Here is a 15484-nt window from a genome sequence, read left to right as displayed (position 1 = left end):
CTATCATGTTGCACAGATGGAATTAAGAGGCAATTGAGAGGGTAATTTATATGTGAATTGGGCCGAGCTGGGTAATGGGCCGTTCTTTGGGCACGGTAAGAAGAGCTGGATGAAAAGGGGCTTGAATTTAGCCCGGTCCCAGAAAGCCCTATTGTTATCCCGGTCTAGAGAGGCTTGTTGTTATCCCGGTCTGGGAGAGATTTGTGGATAGCTTGGTCATCACACTCAGAATTAGCCCGGACGTGGCATGTTGCGGTTAGCTCGGTCAAAACCTTGCTATTTCTTAGCTCGGTCCAAACATACCATGGTTTGTAGAGGAGAAGCCGAGGTAAGAGTAGTGAATGGAAGAAACCGAACTGGCTTTAGTTCGGTCTACTCTGCGGCTCAACATAACCATGCTTACCTTGGTTATATTGGGGTCCGACCATGGTAAAACCATCTCACTTGGTTTAAGTAGTGAGGGGGGTGTTGAAGAATAAGCATTATCTTTCGGGAATGTAACTCCTAGGAGGATTCTACAGAGAGGAGTAAGAGTCCTACTAGGATTGTGCCACACGGAACTTATAAAAGCTCACAACATTACCTATGGAGAGGTAACACAACTTTGATTCCTGAATACACAGAGCTTTTTGTCTATTTGTCTATTTTGCTGACTTAGGCATCGAAGAGGTATCCGGCATCCACCTGCTGGCTAGCTCACGTTTGTGTTTTCAGGAAGTAAAGCGACGTCGTACGGAGGAGCGCAGACTTGATCAATAGAATTATACGAGAAGGTCTATTTCTTTCCCGTACATATGACATCAACTGGATCGTAGCCGTTTTTTCCTTCTTTTTTTTTTTTTTTTTGTTATTTGGTTGGGATGACCCTTTAAAATCTTGTTTATGTAATGTTGTTATTTATTAATATCATGTTTTCTATGTTCTAAAAAAAAATATGACATCAACTAATGTCCTTTCTTGCACCTTTCTTTTCCTTTTTTTTTTTTTTTGATTATTTCTCCTGAAGAACTAATAAAACTTGAAACCAGTACATGTAGTTACAAACAAAAGCCAACTCCATTCCTCCTGTACAATTCTTTCTTTTCAATTCTCTCCCTTGCCCCCCACTCCAATATATATATTTTAATAATTGAAATAAAAGTTCTATACCTACCTATAGTACAGTTAATACATTAAAAAAAAAAAAAAAAAAAAAACACACACACATTGTTCTTCCAATCATATATATATATATATATATAAATATTTCAAGACTTTGGAAGGGGTTCCCCTCTCAAAAATGATTTGAAGAGTTGAAGGGCTGCTCTTGGCTTGAAAAGTGGTACTTCATGACCTGCCCCTCTCACTGTTGCAAATGTTAGCCCTTCATATGCCTCGGTCCACCCTCCCACCTTCATCAACCAACCCCCCAAAAAACCCACATTTATTAAGTTATATGCAATAACAATAAATACACAATTTTTGAAAAAGAAAATATACAAAATGCAATAGTAGCAGCACTGTATTCATCTGGAATGGGGCTCACAGTCCAACAAGATCGGTGTTACCAATACTGCATTTTGTGCACTTTTCTCTAAAAATTTCCATATTTAGAACATCACTATAAGTTATGACATTGAAAACCAAAAGTACTAGTTACTAACCTGTTTCTTAACATACCAAGGGTACCATGGAATCTTGGTAGGCAGCTTGAGTTGTGCAAGGGAGTACCTAGTGGCAGTCACTGGTACTACCGAGTCGATATCGCCGCTAGAATAGAAAATTTTGACAACCAAAAAAGAAATAAGTTGTCTAAGTACATTCAATGCATAACCATATTGATATTTAATTTAGAAAGGTGATGATGATTATATATAGGAGTAATAAATTGAAATTTGCCAACCTGAAAACCCAAATTCTCAAACCAGCAGCAATCAATTCCCGATATATGGGAAGAATCGATATATCTGTGTCGTTCCAATTTCCATTTAATTCTAGGCTGTAAATTTTTTTTTTAAACATTTTTCATTAGCACCTAGTGATCATAGTTAAAAGAAATGGCAATTCAAATATTTCAATATATAATGAAAATGGAAATTAAAATAACCTGCAAGCAGTCCATTTATATGGAATTTTGGTGGAGTTGGCATGGAGAGCCTTCTGCACATCTGGCCTATTGTAGTAAATCTCTGCATACTTTTCTGTACAAGGATCATACCCTGATATCTGCCTGAATATCTGACCAAATTACAAAAGGAGATTAATAATTTCATATTTTAGGAAATAATAATAATTGCAGTTTACTAGTCATTATCATTTATGTGATATTCAGTTTGGTAAACTTATTGACAAAGTGTTGAAAATGGTGGTTTTAGTTGTTGTACTTTTTTGACAATATTTATTGTTTGGTAAGATTTTTCATAATCTCAACTAATTTATTTACTTTTTTTGGGCTAAAAAAAAATCATTTTCCTTTTTTCAGTTCAAAATTTTTTTTTTTTAAAAAAGAACTTTTTTAAAGTTGGGTATTGAAATTTTAAGCTGCCAACAACTTAAAAAATCTGGCTTAAAAAAGTTATCATTAACCCAACTTGGCATTTTGCTCTTATTTCCAGTTTTTGAACTGGAAAGTAAACAAATTGAAATAAAAAATAAAAAAAATTATCAAACACCAAGTATCTTTTCAAAGTATAATTAGTTAAGTAAGTGATTTTAAAATTTAAGGTAAATTAACTATAAACAAGCTTTGTCAAACAAGACTACAAATAATAGTGTGGGAGTAAAACTATACAAACTAATAAAATCCTACAGATTTTTGTTAATCACTACTATTGCACTTATGTCAGTAAGAAAAATATATTCATTTTGTTCTTGCTGATCTAAATTCTTCTTCTTCTGTATATATATATAACGATTTTCATATACCGGATGGGGTCGATGAGGCAAATGTATGGTATGGCGGCCAGTGTGAGTGCCGCTTCCATCGGAGTTGTTGCAAGGGGGTGCATAAATGTTGTACTGATCAATGTTTCCAAATTCTTGATCCATCGCATAATTGAACAATGATTCGCACTCATTCGATGCCTTTTGGTGGCTGAAATCGCAAGTGTTTATTAGTTGCCGGTATGTTCTGTCGGAGATCATGGCATGGCTCCACCAGTATGTCACTGTTCCGAGGTTGTCGTAATAGTTGTCTGTCACTGCATTGCCAACCTGCATTCCAATGCCCATTTAGGAGTGGTTTGGCAATTAGTTATTTTAACCAAAGAAATTAAGAAGTGAATAAAAAAAATTAAAAAGCTATTAGAAAAAGCCATAAAAAATGGAAAATTCTATTCATACAAAAAAGCCTCAAAAAAATAATAATGTGGTATTGATATTGTTAAATATAAATAATTTTTATGAGTATATATTTTAAAGTGGAAAGTCACTATTAAGTCATATTAATATATATAATTTTTTTTGTTTATTTATTGTTACTCTACAAAAAAAAATTCAAAGATTCCTTTTCACTCTTTCTATTTTAGTATGTTTTTAGTAATAAAAAATTAAGAAGTTATTCTCAAATATTTCAATTTTGTTCACTCATATTTTAACCAAAATATCACTTGTCAAACGAACTCATAGGTGTGTTTGAGATTCAGTTTTTAATATATATATATATATATATATATTTTTTTTTTTGGTTGATGTTCGAGTAGATAGACCAAAAAAGTTTAAAAAAATTAAAACTTTGGATTTATTTTTATTTTTAGATCTATCTACTCTAGACAGATGTGAAAATTAATAAATCTTGACATAAATTTTAAAAAATTACTAAAGATGACAAAGTTCAAAATAAAATAAAATAACTTGATCCTAAACTCACAAAGTAAACTACTAAGTCCAGTGAATACAAATATTCTTTTCTCTTATATATTCACAAGTAATCATGAACTGAACATTGAAATTTAAAATGGGTTTTTGAATCAAAACAAATTTGTCAACAATAGATCATTTTTAGATTTTTTTAAAAATGAGAATATGACATATATATGACTGATGAATTACCATAAATCCTTTCAAATTTATAGGGTGGTTGTTAGAGTTAGCCAGCTGAGGGACATAATGGCCGGCATAGCTCTCTCCGGTGAGATATACTTCTCGGCTTTGTAACGTGGGAACCGTTCCATCCATCGGATTAGGAATTGCAGAGAGTCCTTCGCTGCATATATATAACAATTAATCTCCCATTGCAATATTATTACTCATACTATTAATATTGGACCAAAAAAAATAAAAATCATTCTACTGTGAAATATCATAAGGTGGATGATAGCTGATGCAGCATTGACTCCATGAATGTCCCCAAAGGGACCACATATAGATGTCTCACCCTACTTGAGCAATGTTAACCATTCTTGTCCTGTCTTAATTTATTTGCTAAAGGTGGTCAACAACAGATTAATTTGTGGCCATGCAATGTTCAAAGTGCAACACCAATATTCATCACAACTCAGTCTTACTAGTCACTTTTGTAAAATAAGTGGAGAGATGTAAAATAAGTTGAGAGAGAGTTGAGAGAGTAAACACTCTGTTGTTGAAACTCTGTATTGAAACCAAATGAGAAGCTCCATAATATAGGAGCGTAATTACAAGACATCATTATGAGTTACTTTAATAAAATAAAGAAAAGAGGGCCGAAAGAAGGGCGGGCTGCTTTCGGGCGGCCGAAAGCAGCGACAAAGAATATACATGATTATATATTATATTATATACATACTATATATTATATACTAATCATACTATATTATATACATATTATAGTATATGTTAACAGCCCCCCTCAAACTCAAGGAGGACAAACATCAACCAACTTGAGTTTGGAGACAAGTTCAACGAAGCGGACAGGAGAATGAGCTTTGGTGAAGAGATCAGCAGGTTGATCAGCAGAGGAGATGGGATGGAGATGGACAGTACCACGAGTGACGTGTTGACGAATAAAATGACAGTCAATCTCAATGTGCTTGGTGCGATCATGAAAAACATCATTGTGAGCAATTTGAAGAGCACTGTGATTGTCACAAAAAAGGGCAGTAGCGCCAGTGGGGGAAACACCCATGTCAGCAAGAAGCCAACGAAGCCAGAGAAGCTCCTGAGTAGTATCAGCAAGAGCACGATATTCGGCCTCGGTACTGGAGCGAGCAGTAAGAGAATGTTTCTTGCTGCGCCAAGAAATAAGAGAATCACCCAAGAAAAAGCAGAACCCGGTAGTAGAGCGCCGGTCAGTAGGATCCCCAGCCCAATCAGCATCGGAAAAAGCACGAAGCTGGAGAGAGGAGCGGGCGGAATAATGAAGTCCATGAAACAAGGTACCTTTGAGATAACGAAGGATACGAACTAATGCAGCATAATGAGAGGTACGAGGAGCTGACATAAACTGGCTGACAATATGAACGGCATAGGCAATATCAGGACGAGTAACAATGAGATAGACAAGGCTGCCAACCAGCTGACGATATAGGGTAGCATCAGAGAGAAGAGTGCCATCAAGAGGTGTAAGACGACTCTGAGGTTCCAGCGGAGTGGAGGCAGTCTTGCAATCCGTAAGACCAGCACGGGTGAGAAGATCAGAGGTATACTTAGCCTGAGAGAGAAAAGACCCCGTGGAATCATGGAAGATTTCAAGACCCAAGAAATAGCTGAGAGGACCAAGGTCTTTCATCTCGAAATGATGGCTAAGAAACTGTTTAAGGCATAGAATACCATCAAGATCGTCACCGGTGATAATCATGTCATCTACATAAAGAAGAAGCAAGGTGGTCCCTTGAGCAGTGGTCCGGATAAAAAGAGCAGTATCATAAGAACTGGAGGTGAAACCACAGTCATGAATAGTAGAGCTGAACTTGGCAAACCAAGCGCGCGGAGCTTGTTTGAGACCATATAAAGCACGCTGAAGTTTGCAGACTTTATGAGGTGGATAAGTAGACCCAGGAGGAGGTTGCATGTAGACCTCCTCAAGAAGAACACCATTAAGGAAAGCATTTTTCACGTCCATTTGATAAAGATCCCAGTGTCGAGTGGTAGCAACCGCAATCAGGCTGCGAACAGAGGTGAGACGAGCAACAGGAGCAAAGGTCTCCTCATAGTCAATACCATATTCTTGATTGAAGCCTTTGGCAACAAGGCGGGCTTTGTAGCGCTCAATAGATCCATCAGAACAAGTTTTGATTTTGTAAACCCATTTGCAACCAATGGCAGTCTTGCCAGGAGGAAGATCAACAATGTCCCAAGTGTGAGTTTTGTCTAAAGCCTGCAATTCATCAGTCATAGCTTGTTGCCAAAGAGGATTAGAGTGAGCCTCACGATAGGAGGTCGGTTCATAAGTAGAAAAAGCAGTAGAACCAACAATAAAGTCACGAAGACGAGTAGAAGGTTGAGTTACCCGGTGTGGTCGAGTAGAGGCAGGAGGAGCCAAAGGGAGAGACTCACCAGGAGGGGAGGATCCCGAGGGAACAAGAGCAGGACCATCAGAGGTAGCAGGTGCATGGGACAGACCAGTAGGCAAGGCAGGCTCAAGAGAAGCCGGGAGGGGCGATGGAGTAAGCTCATCAGAGAACTCGAGAGAGGCTGGTAAGGGTGGTGGGGTAGACTCATCAGAGAACAGATCCGTGGAAGGGTCAGTAAAAAACAAAGTGGATGAGGGAACGGACAAACGGAAGAGAGAGAGAGAGAGGAAAACATTTTGTGTTCCCAAAAGACGACATGACGAGAGATACGGAGTCACTGGGAGAGAGGATCCCAACAACGATACCCCTTGTGTTCAATACCATATCCTAAGAAGCAACAGAGGTGAGAGCGTGGTTCAAGTTTGGTACGTTCATGAGGTTGGAGAAGAACAAAACAGGCAGATCCAAAAACCCTAAGGGTGGTGTAAGGGGGACGGGTGCCATGCAGACGCTCGTAAGGAGTATGATTATGAATGACAGGTATAGGGATACAATTGATAGTGTAAGCAGCAGTGAGAGCTGCCTCTCCCCAAAAATGTTCCGGACAAGAGGAAGATAGAAGGAGGGCGCGAGTAGTGTCAAGGATATGGCGATGTTTCCGTTCAGCATGTCCATTTTGTTGAGACGTACCGGGACAAGAACGATAAGGTTGAGTACCATGACGCTAAAGAAAAGAAAGAAAGTCAAAATCTTTATATTCCATGGCATTATCGGAGCGAAAAAGCTTAATATTTTTAGAAAATTGTGTTTGAACCATGGCAGCAAAATTGTAATAAAGTTGTTTGAGCTCAGAGCAATTTTTCATAAGAAATAACCATGTAAAACGAGAAAAATCATCTATAAAAACAACAAAATAGCGTGCGCCTCCCATAGTAGGAGTAGGAGAGGGTCCCCAAATATCAGAGTGAATGAGATCAAATGGGGCAAGAGAAACAGAGTCACTTTTATTAAACGACAAGGCAGGTTGTTTGGCAAGTTGACAGGACACACAATCTAAAACATCAGAACTTACATGACCTAAATGACCACTGGAAATTAAAGATTTTAAACGACCAACAGAAAGATGGCCTAAACGACAATGCCAAAGCTGAAAAGGAGATAAAGGAGGAGCAGTGGTAGCAGTGGTAGGAGCTGTGATCTGAGAGGAATCTGGAACATGAAGATGGATGAGTTCGTAGAGACGTCCATGCTTACGGCCTATCCCAAGAGTTTGCTCCGTCCGAGGGTCCTGCACCAAACAACCAGAACGGGAAAAGGTAACAGTTAGACCATGCTCACATAATTGACTAATGGAGATAAGATTTAAAGTAAGAGCAGGCATAAGATAGACATGAGATAAAGATAAGTGGGAGGTTGAAACAGAACCAACATGACTTACAGACAGAAGAGACCCATCAGCAGTATGGATAGAAGGAACATGAGGAGTAGAAGAGAGAGGAGTAAAAATAGTAGGGTCAAAGGTCATGTGATTACAACAAGCGGAGTCAAAGTACCAAGAAGAGTTACCTGCGGTGGCAGATAAAGCAGTAGATGGAGGAGTACCGGAATTCTGCCAAAAGTGGTGAAACATGGCGTCGACATCGGTTTGAGAGAAGACTGGAGTGGAAGGGTCTATAGGAACAGAGGAAGGTAAATCCTCTGAGGCAGCAGCAGCAGTGCGTTGAGCAGGCATTGGTTTAAACGGAGTCCCAGAACGGTGAGAGTGACTGCGAGAAAAATTCCCGGTGGAAGAACCAGTGCGAGAGGCACGGGCGGGATTGCGGAAGCAATCTTGCTGGAGATGACCAGGGCCAGTCTTGTTGCAAAACCGACAAAGACGAACTGGACAATTTACCAGAAGATGAGTGGACGGAAGATGGCGGTTGTTACAGTAATTGCAGGTATGAGACTTTTGGGATGAAGGTGGAGATGGAGAACTTCGAAGCTGGGGAGTGGCAAGAACAGAGTCCACATGGTGTGAATGGAGAGTACCAAATCGGGTTTCCTCTGACAGGAGTTCAGAAATTGCTTGCTCAAGAGTGGGTAAAGGAGTGCGATGAAGGAGAGATGCGCGTACTGGCTCAAATCGGGGAGTGAGAGCCATGAGAAACTGAACCAAGCGTTGTTGGTCACGGTAAGTAATAAACAAGGCAACATCCTTAGTACAATCCTAGGGAGGTTCAGAAAGAGCAAGCTGATCCCAAACAGAATACATTTGGGAGAGGAAATCATTAATGTTCTGAGTTGTTTCTTGGCACATACGGTGAAGATGACTCAGAAGCTGATATTGGTGAGCAAGGCCAGTAGTCTGATAGCGTTCTTGTAGAAACTCCCAGATGTCTTTGGCAGGAGAGGAAACAGAGTCAAGTTGGAACCGACCAAACTGAAGGCTGATAGAGGTAATAGAAGTATTGCGAAACCAAGTGATGATCTGATAGTTTTTACTATCCCAATCTTCCAGGCGGTCGACATATTTAGTAGCAGAGTCTGGGGCAGCAGAATCCGTGGGCCCTTGAATGGGTTTGCACACATCCCCAGTGATGATGCGCCAAAGTTTCTTTCCTTTGAGGAAGCCAGACATAGCTTGTCCCAGAGGACATAATTAGTCCCGTCAAGAATAACGGAAATAGGGTGATTAGAGAAGTCCAAGCGATCCATGAGAGAAAAACAGCACAATCAAGGGAGAATCTGAAAATTCCAAGGGCACCAGTGAGTGCAGAAGGGCAAAAATAGTCAGAAACCGGTCTGAACCGGCCAAAAAGGTCCCAAAATGGGGGTGAACTGGCTGGGGAAAGGGGCTGAACCGATTGAAGCCGGACCGGCTGGAGCCGAGGTGGGGAGCCGAGGAGAAAAGCGGGTGCAGGGGGGCGAGCCGGCGCGAGGGACGCGGGTCAGATGGCTCACGCGGACGGCTGGCAGGGCTGGCAGACGCGGAGCGCGTGGGCGCGGAAAGAGGTGGCTCAGGCGACTGGGGACGCGTGGAGCGCGTGGGAGGCTGAAGGCGGAAGCAGGCGACTGGCCGGCGACACAAAGGGCGCGTGAAGGCGCGTGCGGCGGCGAACGAGGACGATTCCGGTGGCCGTGGATCCGTAGTGAGGAGAGGAAGGCTTCGGTGGTGTCCAAACTGAATTTGAGAGAAGGACAAGAGGGGCAACAATCTGCAGATGAGAGATCAAGCTGCCAAGAGAGGGAAAAAAAAAAATAGAGGTTAGGAAAGACACCTGTGCTCTGATACCATGTAAAATAAGTTGAGAGATGTAAAATAAGTTGAGAGAGAGTTGAGAGAGTAAACACTCTGTTGTTGAAACTCTATATTGAAACCAAATGAGAAGCTCCATAATATAGGAGCGTAATTACAAGACATCATTATGAGTTACTTTAATAAAATAAAGAAAAGAGGGCCGAAAGAAGGGCGGGCTGCTTTCGGGCGGCCGAAAGCAGCGACAAGGAATATACATGATTATATATTATATTATATACATACTATATATTATATACTAATCATACTATATTATATACATATTATAGTATATGTTAACAACTTTAAACATGCCCTACCAATTTGGACACTCTAATAATATGCCTTAGATAAGTAAAAACAATAATAACGCTAGGGACACCACCGGAAAAAAAAAAAAAAAAAAAAAAAAAAAAAAAATCCTTCTATATTTGTAAATTTTTCGAAGTTTGGAAGTGAAAAATGGCAATGAGAGGAGGTTGTGGGTTATACCGGTGCGAAGATCACCGGTGTCATGGAGATCTGATGTCCTATTACTATAAGAGAAGCCGACACCGGCAGGAGTTTCGAGGAACAATAGGTTTGCTACAGTATTCCATGAGAATTTGTTAAGATATAATCCTGCGACTGTTTTGTTTATTCTGAAAGGTCCTATTTCCTCTGATGCACCATATGCCACAGAAGAGCATCCAGGACCTGCAATTTAACCATATATATAGAGAAATAAAACAAAGGAATAAAGTTAACATCAAGTGAAATCAACAAATTTTAATCCCAAATGACATATCAAAAGTGATCTATACTAATGTATGCACAATATAACACATTAGAAACTTATATGACATGAGTCTCTCAAGAAAGAATTGTTTTTTCAATTTTTTGTTCTTTTATTTATTTATTTTTGTTTTTTGTTTCTTTGTTAGGAGGTAAGTAAGCAAAGAAACTGGAACAGCAAGATGAAGACGAGGAAGAGGAGTTTAGACTCCTTTTGGCTGAAGCAAAAGAAACCTTACAAATGGGCCAGAAATTGCAGATCGATTTTGGTGGTAGAGAAGACATTTTCCTGAAGGATTTTATCGAGATGGAGATGAGGAACAAAGCCAAAATCAGAAAGAAAACTTAGCTGGTGTAAGGGAGAGAGAGTGAGAGTTAGTGGGGTGCATTGTATTTAATCTCTTGATGGGTCTCGGGTTGTATTGGTTAGTGGTGGTTCTGTGCTGGGTGTGTCGTAGTGGTGTGTTTGGTTTGTAAGGGTTTTTTTTTTTTATTCTAGAGGGTTGATGGGTTTTTTTTCATTGTTAGCAGTGGTTGATGTTTGGTGTTTGTTCTGCTTGGGTGGAGGTCCTGTTTGGGTGTTTGTCCTGTTTGGGTTTGCAGTGGTTGGGTTGGTGTGTTAGGGGATTTGGGTTTGGTGTTTGGTGTTAAGTTCTTCTTAATTCTCTTTATTTTTTTGTTTAATCTTTTATTTCGTGAGGCCGAGGGGTTCGTTAGATGGTTACGAATAGCAGTAGTAGGGATAATCTGTACTATCTCGAATCTCTCTCGATTTCTGTTATCTTTCTGTATTTTTAATTTTATACTTTTTAATATAATTTTTCTTCGCTGATCAAAAAAAAAAAAAAAAAAAGTAAGCAAAGAAAAAAATTTGCTCTATGTAGCTGATCAAACTCAAATTCAAACCACATGACAAAAGCTTAGGCCGTGTTAAGACATAACAGAGGCTACTTAGAATTAATATCTTTCCTGTTCCGCCATTTAGCACCACCCCAAAGAAAAAAAAAAGAAATAAATTATCTAACTTTTTCTTGTTCCGTTAATGATAACGAACAAATAATTTTAACTTGAAACAATTAAAATATGAGTATTGTTAGAAACATAAAAAATTTTATCAAATGTTTCACATGAGTGTGAGACTCATACAATGTGAGTCTCGTTTTACACCTATATGAGACATTTGATACAATTTTTAAAAAAATTTTAAAATATCTAACATTTTTGTTAAAATATTACAGTTTGAATCTTGTCGGGTCGGTCAAATTCCAATTTTTTTTAGACATAATTTTTGCTAATTTTTTCAAATTCTAGAATTATACTATAGTAAATATGGTTGTTGACTACGTACATGGGGAAGGTGTAGCTAAAAAAAAGAGAAATGTTAGGGATCGTGAAAATTTTTTCATGAAAGATTTGTGATCCTTAAATTACCTTAATTAGTGTGAGATGCTTTGTTATAAGTGTAATCCAAAAGTCACAAATCTTTCATGATAATTTTTATAAAAAAAATTTCATGATACCTAACAATGTTACTTAAAAAAACGTAATGGGTAAAGGACTCAATAAATGAGGCCTCATTTTGGTTGCTTTCAAGCATTGAATTTCATTGCTAATTATCCATGCAATATAAATGTGGAGAGAGAGAGAGAGAGGAGAGAGAGAGGGTAGTCTTAAACTTGTCCGTCGGTGGTTAGGTCATGATGTATTTTTTGGATCAACACATTATAGGTGGAGAGTCAGAGACTGGGTTTAGTGAGGGAGTACAGTAATTTCCCCACCACCAAAAGACCTTTTCCTTATTTAAGAAATTAATGTTCACAAATAGAATATTCTCACTCCAAAAGCTATATAGCTACCCCTCTCTATGTTCAAGCTTTGATATAATCATTTTTTTGAAATGAAAGAAAATAGGGTTAGACTTTGGTGCCTCAACCATTGAAGAAACAACAATGCTATACAACATGAAACTGTGTCGGGAATATTATCTCGAAAATGAATGTGTAATGTAGATTTAAAATTAATAAAATATAAGTTGTATTTATAATAAATATAGATCATTTATTTTTTTAAAAATAATTATATATATATATATATTTCTGGATTTGCTATTAGAGAAATACTATTCTTGCAAAAAAAAAAAAAAAAAATGCACATGTGATGGGATATTTGTATAATTAAATTAAATGATACTTTAGAGCATCTCCAATGGTAGTAGGCATTTTACCTATCTAAATATTACTATAAAATACACATTTTATTTTGCCTGTCAACGATTTCATGTTTCTACCCCAACCATGCTCTTTATTTTAGCTATTCATCCAAATACTATTAACTTCATAGAATGCCACGTCAGCAACAAAGATGGAGGGAAATAATCTTAATGATTAAATACATTTTGCCTAACCTTGAAGGCTAGCTACATGTAGCTAGTGAATGTGAGCTGAGCCAAAATGTCTAAGCATATGCCTAGTGCATTGGAGTTGAAAAAAGTGAGTCATATTAGGCATTTTGACTAACAAGCATCATATGCCTAGTGGGTTGGAGATGCTCTTAATAGAAATTTATTTTAAAACGGTTAAATTTTTTTTTGGAATATATTGCATTAGTGGAGTTTTGAAAAAGTAATTATAAATCAGTGAATTTTTTTTATAAATATTAATAATTAAAATTATAAATTTTTTCATTATAAACTTTTTCTCTTGACATCACTTGAATGTAATTACCATTTTTTTTTTGGGGGGGGGGAGGGGTTGATCCTATCATAAAATAGATGAAAAATGCTATATGTCCCAAATTTTTACCAAATAAATGACTACACCTATGTAAGACATTTGGTCATTTATTTGGTAAAAAATTTGACATCCCTAAAATTATCTAAAATAGATATTCAATAGAAGGGGGGCAAAAAATGATATCTCTATTTTCACAATCAAATATTGAGCACTGTATCGTCACGGGCTCAAAGGAAACATTGCATACGCATATAGGACATATATAAATTTTCTTTTACGTTTTAATAATGTTCTTTTTCTAGCCAAAAAATAGAAAATAAAGATAAAAATCTATTGCCTTGTTTGGTTTGTTTTTGGGAGAGTAATTTTAGAAAAAAAAATTTAAAATTTTGTTTGGTTTAGTAATTTTGAAAAAAAAAATTCAAAATCACTTTATCTGTCCTACACATCAATCAAGCACTTTTACATATTAATGAAATAATTTATTAATTTTCCCCATAATATATGACGAGTAAGGCAAGTAAACAACTGAAAAGCAATCCAACAGTGTCAAGGTATATAATAGTTTTAGTTAAGACTTGAAATGAGCCCTTCTAAGATAAATAAATGAAGATGATGATGAGACAAGATTTTGCAGACCAATCAAACATGGCCTTGATGACTTCAAATGACCCATTTGAGACATGATTTTGAAAACAAATCCAGACCCGAGAGAGAGAGAGAGAGAGAGAGAGAGAGAGAAATCTAACCTCCATTGAGCCAAAGAACCAAAGGTTTGGAAAAGGAAAGATGAACAGACTCGGTGAGCCAGTAAAAGAGAGCTCTACCGGCTACTTCATTGACGGTCACGTACCCTGAATACTGCTTAAAGGAGACCTTTGGCTGTCCAGGAAGTCCCAGTATTCGGTCATCTTCAGCTTCTTCTTCTTTTACTTCGTATGTAGCACCACCCACATAATGCACTACAAGTAGTAAAACAAAGACCATGGGAACAAACATCTTTCCTTTGGTCATGGCCATGGCCTTCATATGTGAAGAAGCTAAAAGGAAAATAAAAATGGTGTCCTAGTTGTTTAGATGTTTGTGTTATGCCAAGTATACAAGGACTGCTACCTCTGCGTACGAGATAAATAAAGAGAGAGTATAAAGTGTCATCAAGGTTAATACAGTAAAAAATAAAAAATAAAAAAATTCAAAAGTGGAACAGAAAAATGAAAGTAGATATGGTAATGGGTCAAATTTGTGGCGAGTTGTAGTAATCTACTCCATCTCATATCGTATTGGGGCAGAGGCAAAGAGATTGGTTAATTTTATAAGTTGGATGAATGAAAATATTAAGAGTTAATTATTTAAAAGTTCTATTCACAAATATTATGGTAGCTCAGGTTCTATCTAAGATTTTTTGAACTAATAAGTCTTATTTTGTAAAACTGAGAATATTATCAGTTTTCTTAATTTTTAAAACTAAGAACATTGTTAATTTTGCATAGTAGTATTTCAGATTATTGTTTCACTAACTGATAAAAAAAAACTGTGCATAAGATTAAACGTTTTTGCTTTTCTACTAATTGGTTTGATTCAACTATCTAATAAAATTGAGAAGATTATTAATTTTTTTCAATTTTAAAGCTGAGAACATTATTAATATTTTTTTTTCAATTTTACACATCAATGTTCCACCATCATGATCTTTTATAAACACAAAATTTTCAGCTTTGCATAAAAAAAAAAAATTCAATTTTTTCATAATTTTTTTTTTGCACACACACACACATACATATATATATATATATATATATTTTAGTTTTATTAATTTGAAAGTTGATGTTTTAAAGTTTTGAAAATCAAAATAAATGTCAAATTATCATGTTCCTTTATAGATAATCATAAATGATAAACAATTATTGTCTGAAAGATAATTATGACTATTAAAAATTTAATGTGACTTGAAAGTTCAAAAGAAATCTTAGTTAAGACTTGTGACTTGAAAGTCTGACTATTAAAAAAAATCTCAATTAATGGAATATAAATTCATAAATTAAGACTTGTGTATAAATCGCATTTAATTATTATGATTTAAATATCATTAATTTTATATATAAAATAATGTTATGAAAAAATCCGCCGATAAATATAATTTCTACAAAATGACAATTCTATGTATGCCTATAATAGTATTCCTTTAGTGGGGGATGCGTAAGCATAACCGTGGTTGTTGTGGAGTCTATGAGACACATTTTAGGTTATATTGTAATGGTTTAAATTATTTAAATTTTAAGAAATATTGAAAATAA

General features: G+C 36.7%; 1 protein-coding gene across 1 annotated transcript; it reads right to left on the bottom strand.

The window, feature by feature from the left end:
- Positions 1–964: 964 nt before the first annotated feature.
- On the bottom strand, positions 965–14302 carry LOC114263238 (serine carboxypeptidase-like 25). The gene is given in 9 exon segments (XM_082898446.1): positions 965–1391; positions 1644–1749; positions 1883–1978; positions 2087–2217; positions 2905–3192; positions 4030–4124; positions 4127–4183; positions 10177–10380; positions 13940–14302. Coding segments are annotated over 9 exon segments (1401 nt in total). The 5' UTR covers positions 14220–14302; the 3' UTR covers positions 965–1247.
- Positions 14303–15484: the final 1182 nt, after the last annotated feature.

The sequence above is a fragment of the Camellia sinensis genome, chromosome 1 (genome assembly GCF_055761805.1).
Source record: "Camellia sinensis isolate YWXY chromosome 1, ASM5576180v1, whole genome shotgun sequence".
NCBI lineage: Eukaryota > Viridiplantae > Streptophyta > Magnoliopsida > Ericales > Theaceae > Camellia > Camellia sinensis.
The sequence above is the reverse complement of the archived record's forward strand: the minus strand, read 5'-3'. Positions and strand labels throughout refer to the sequence as shown.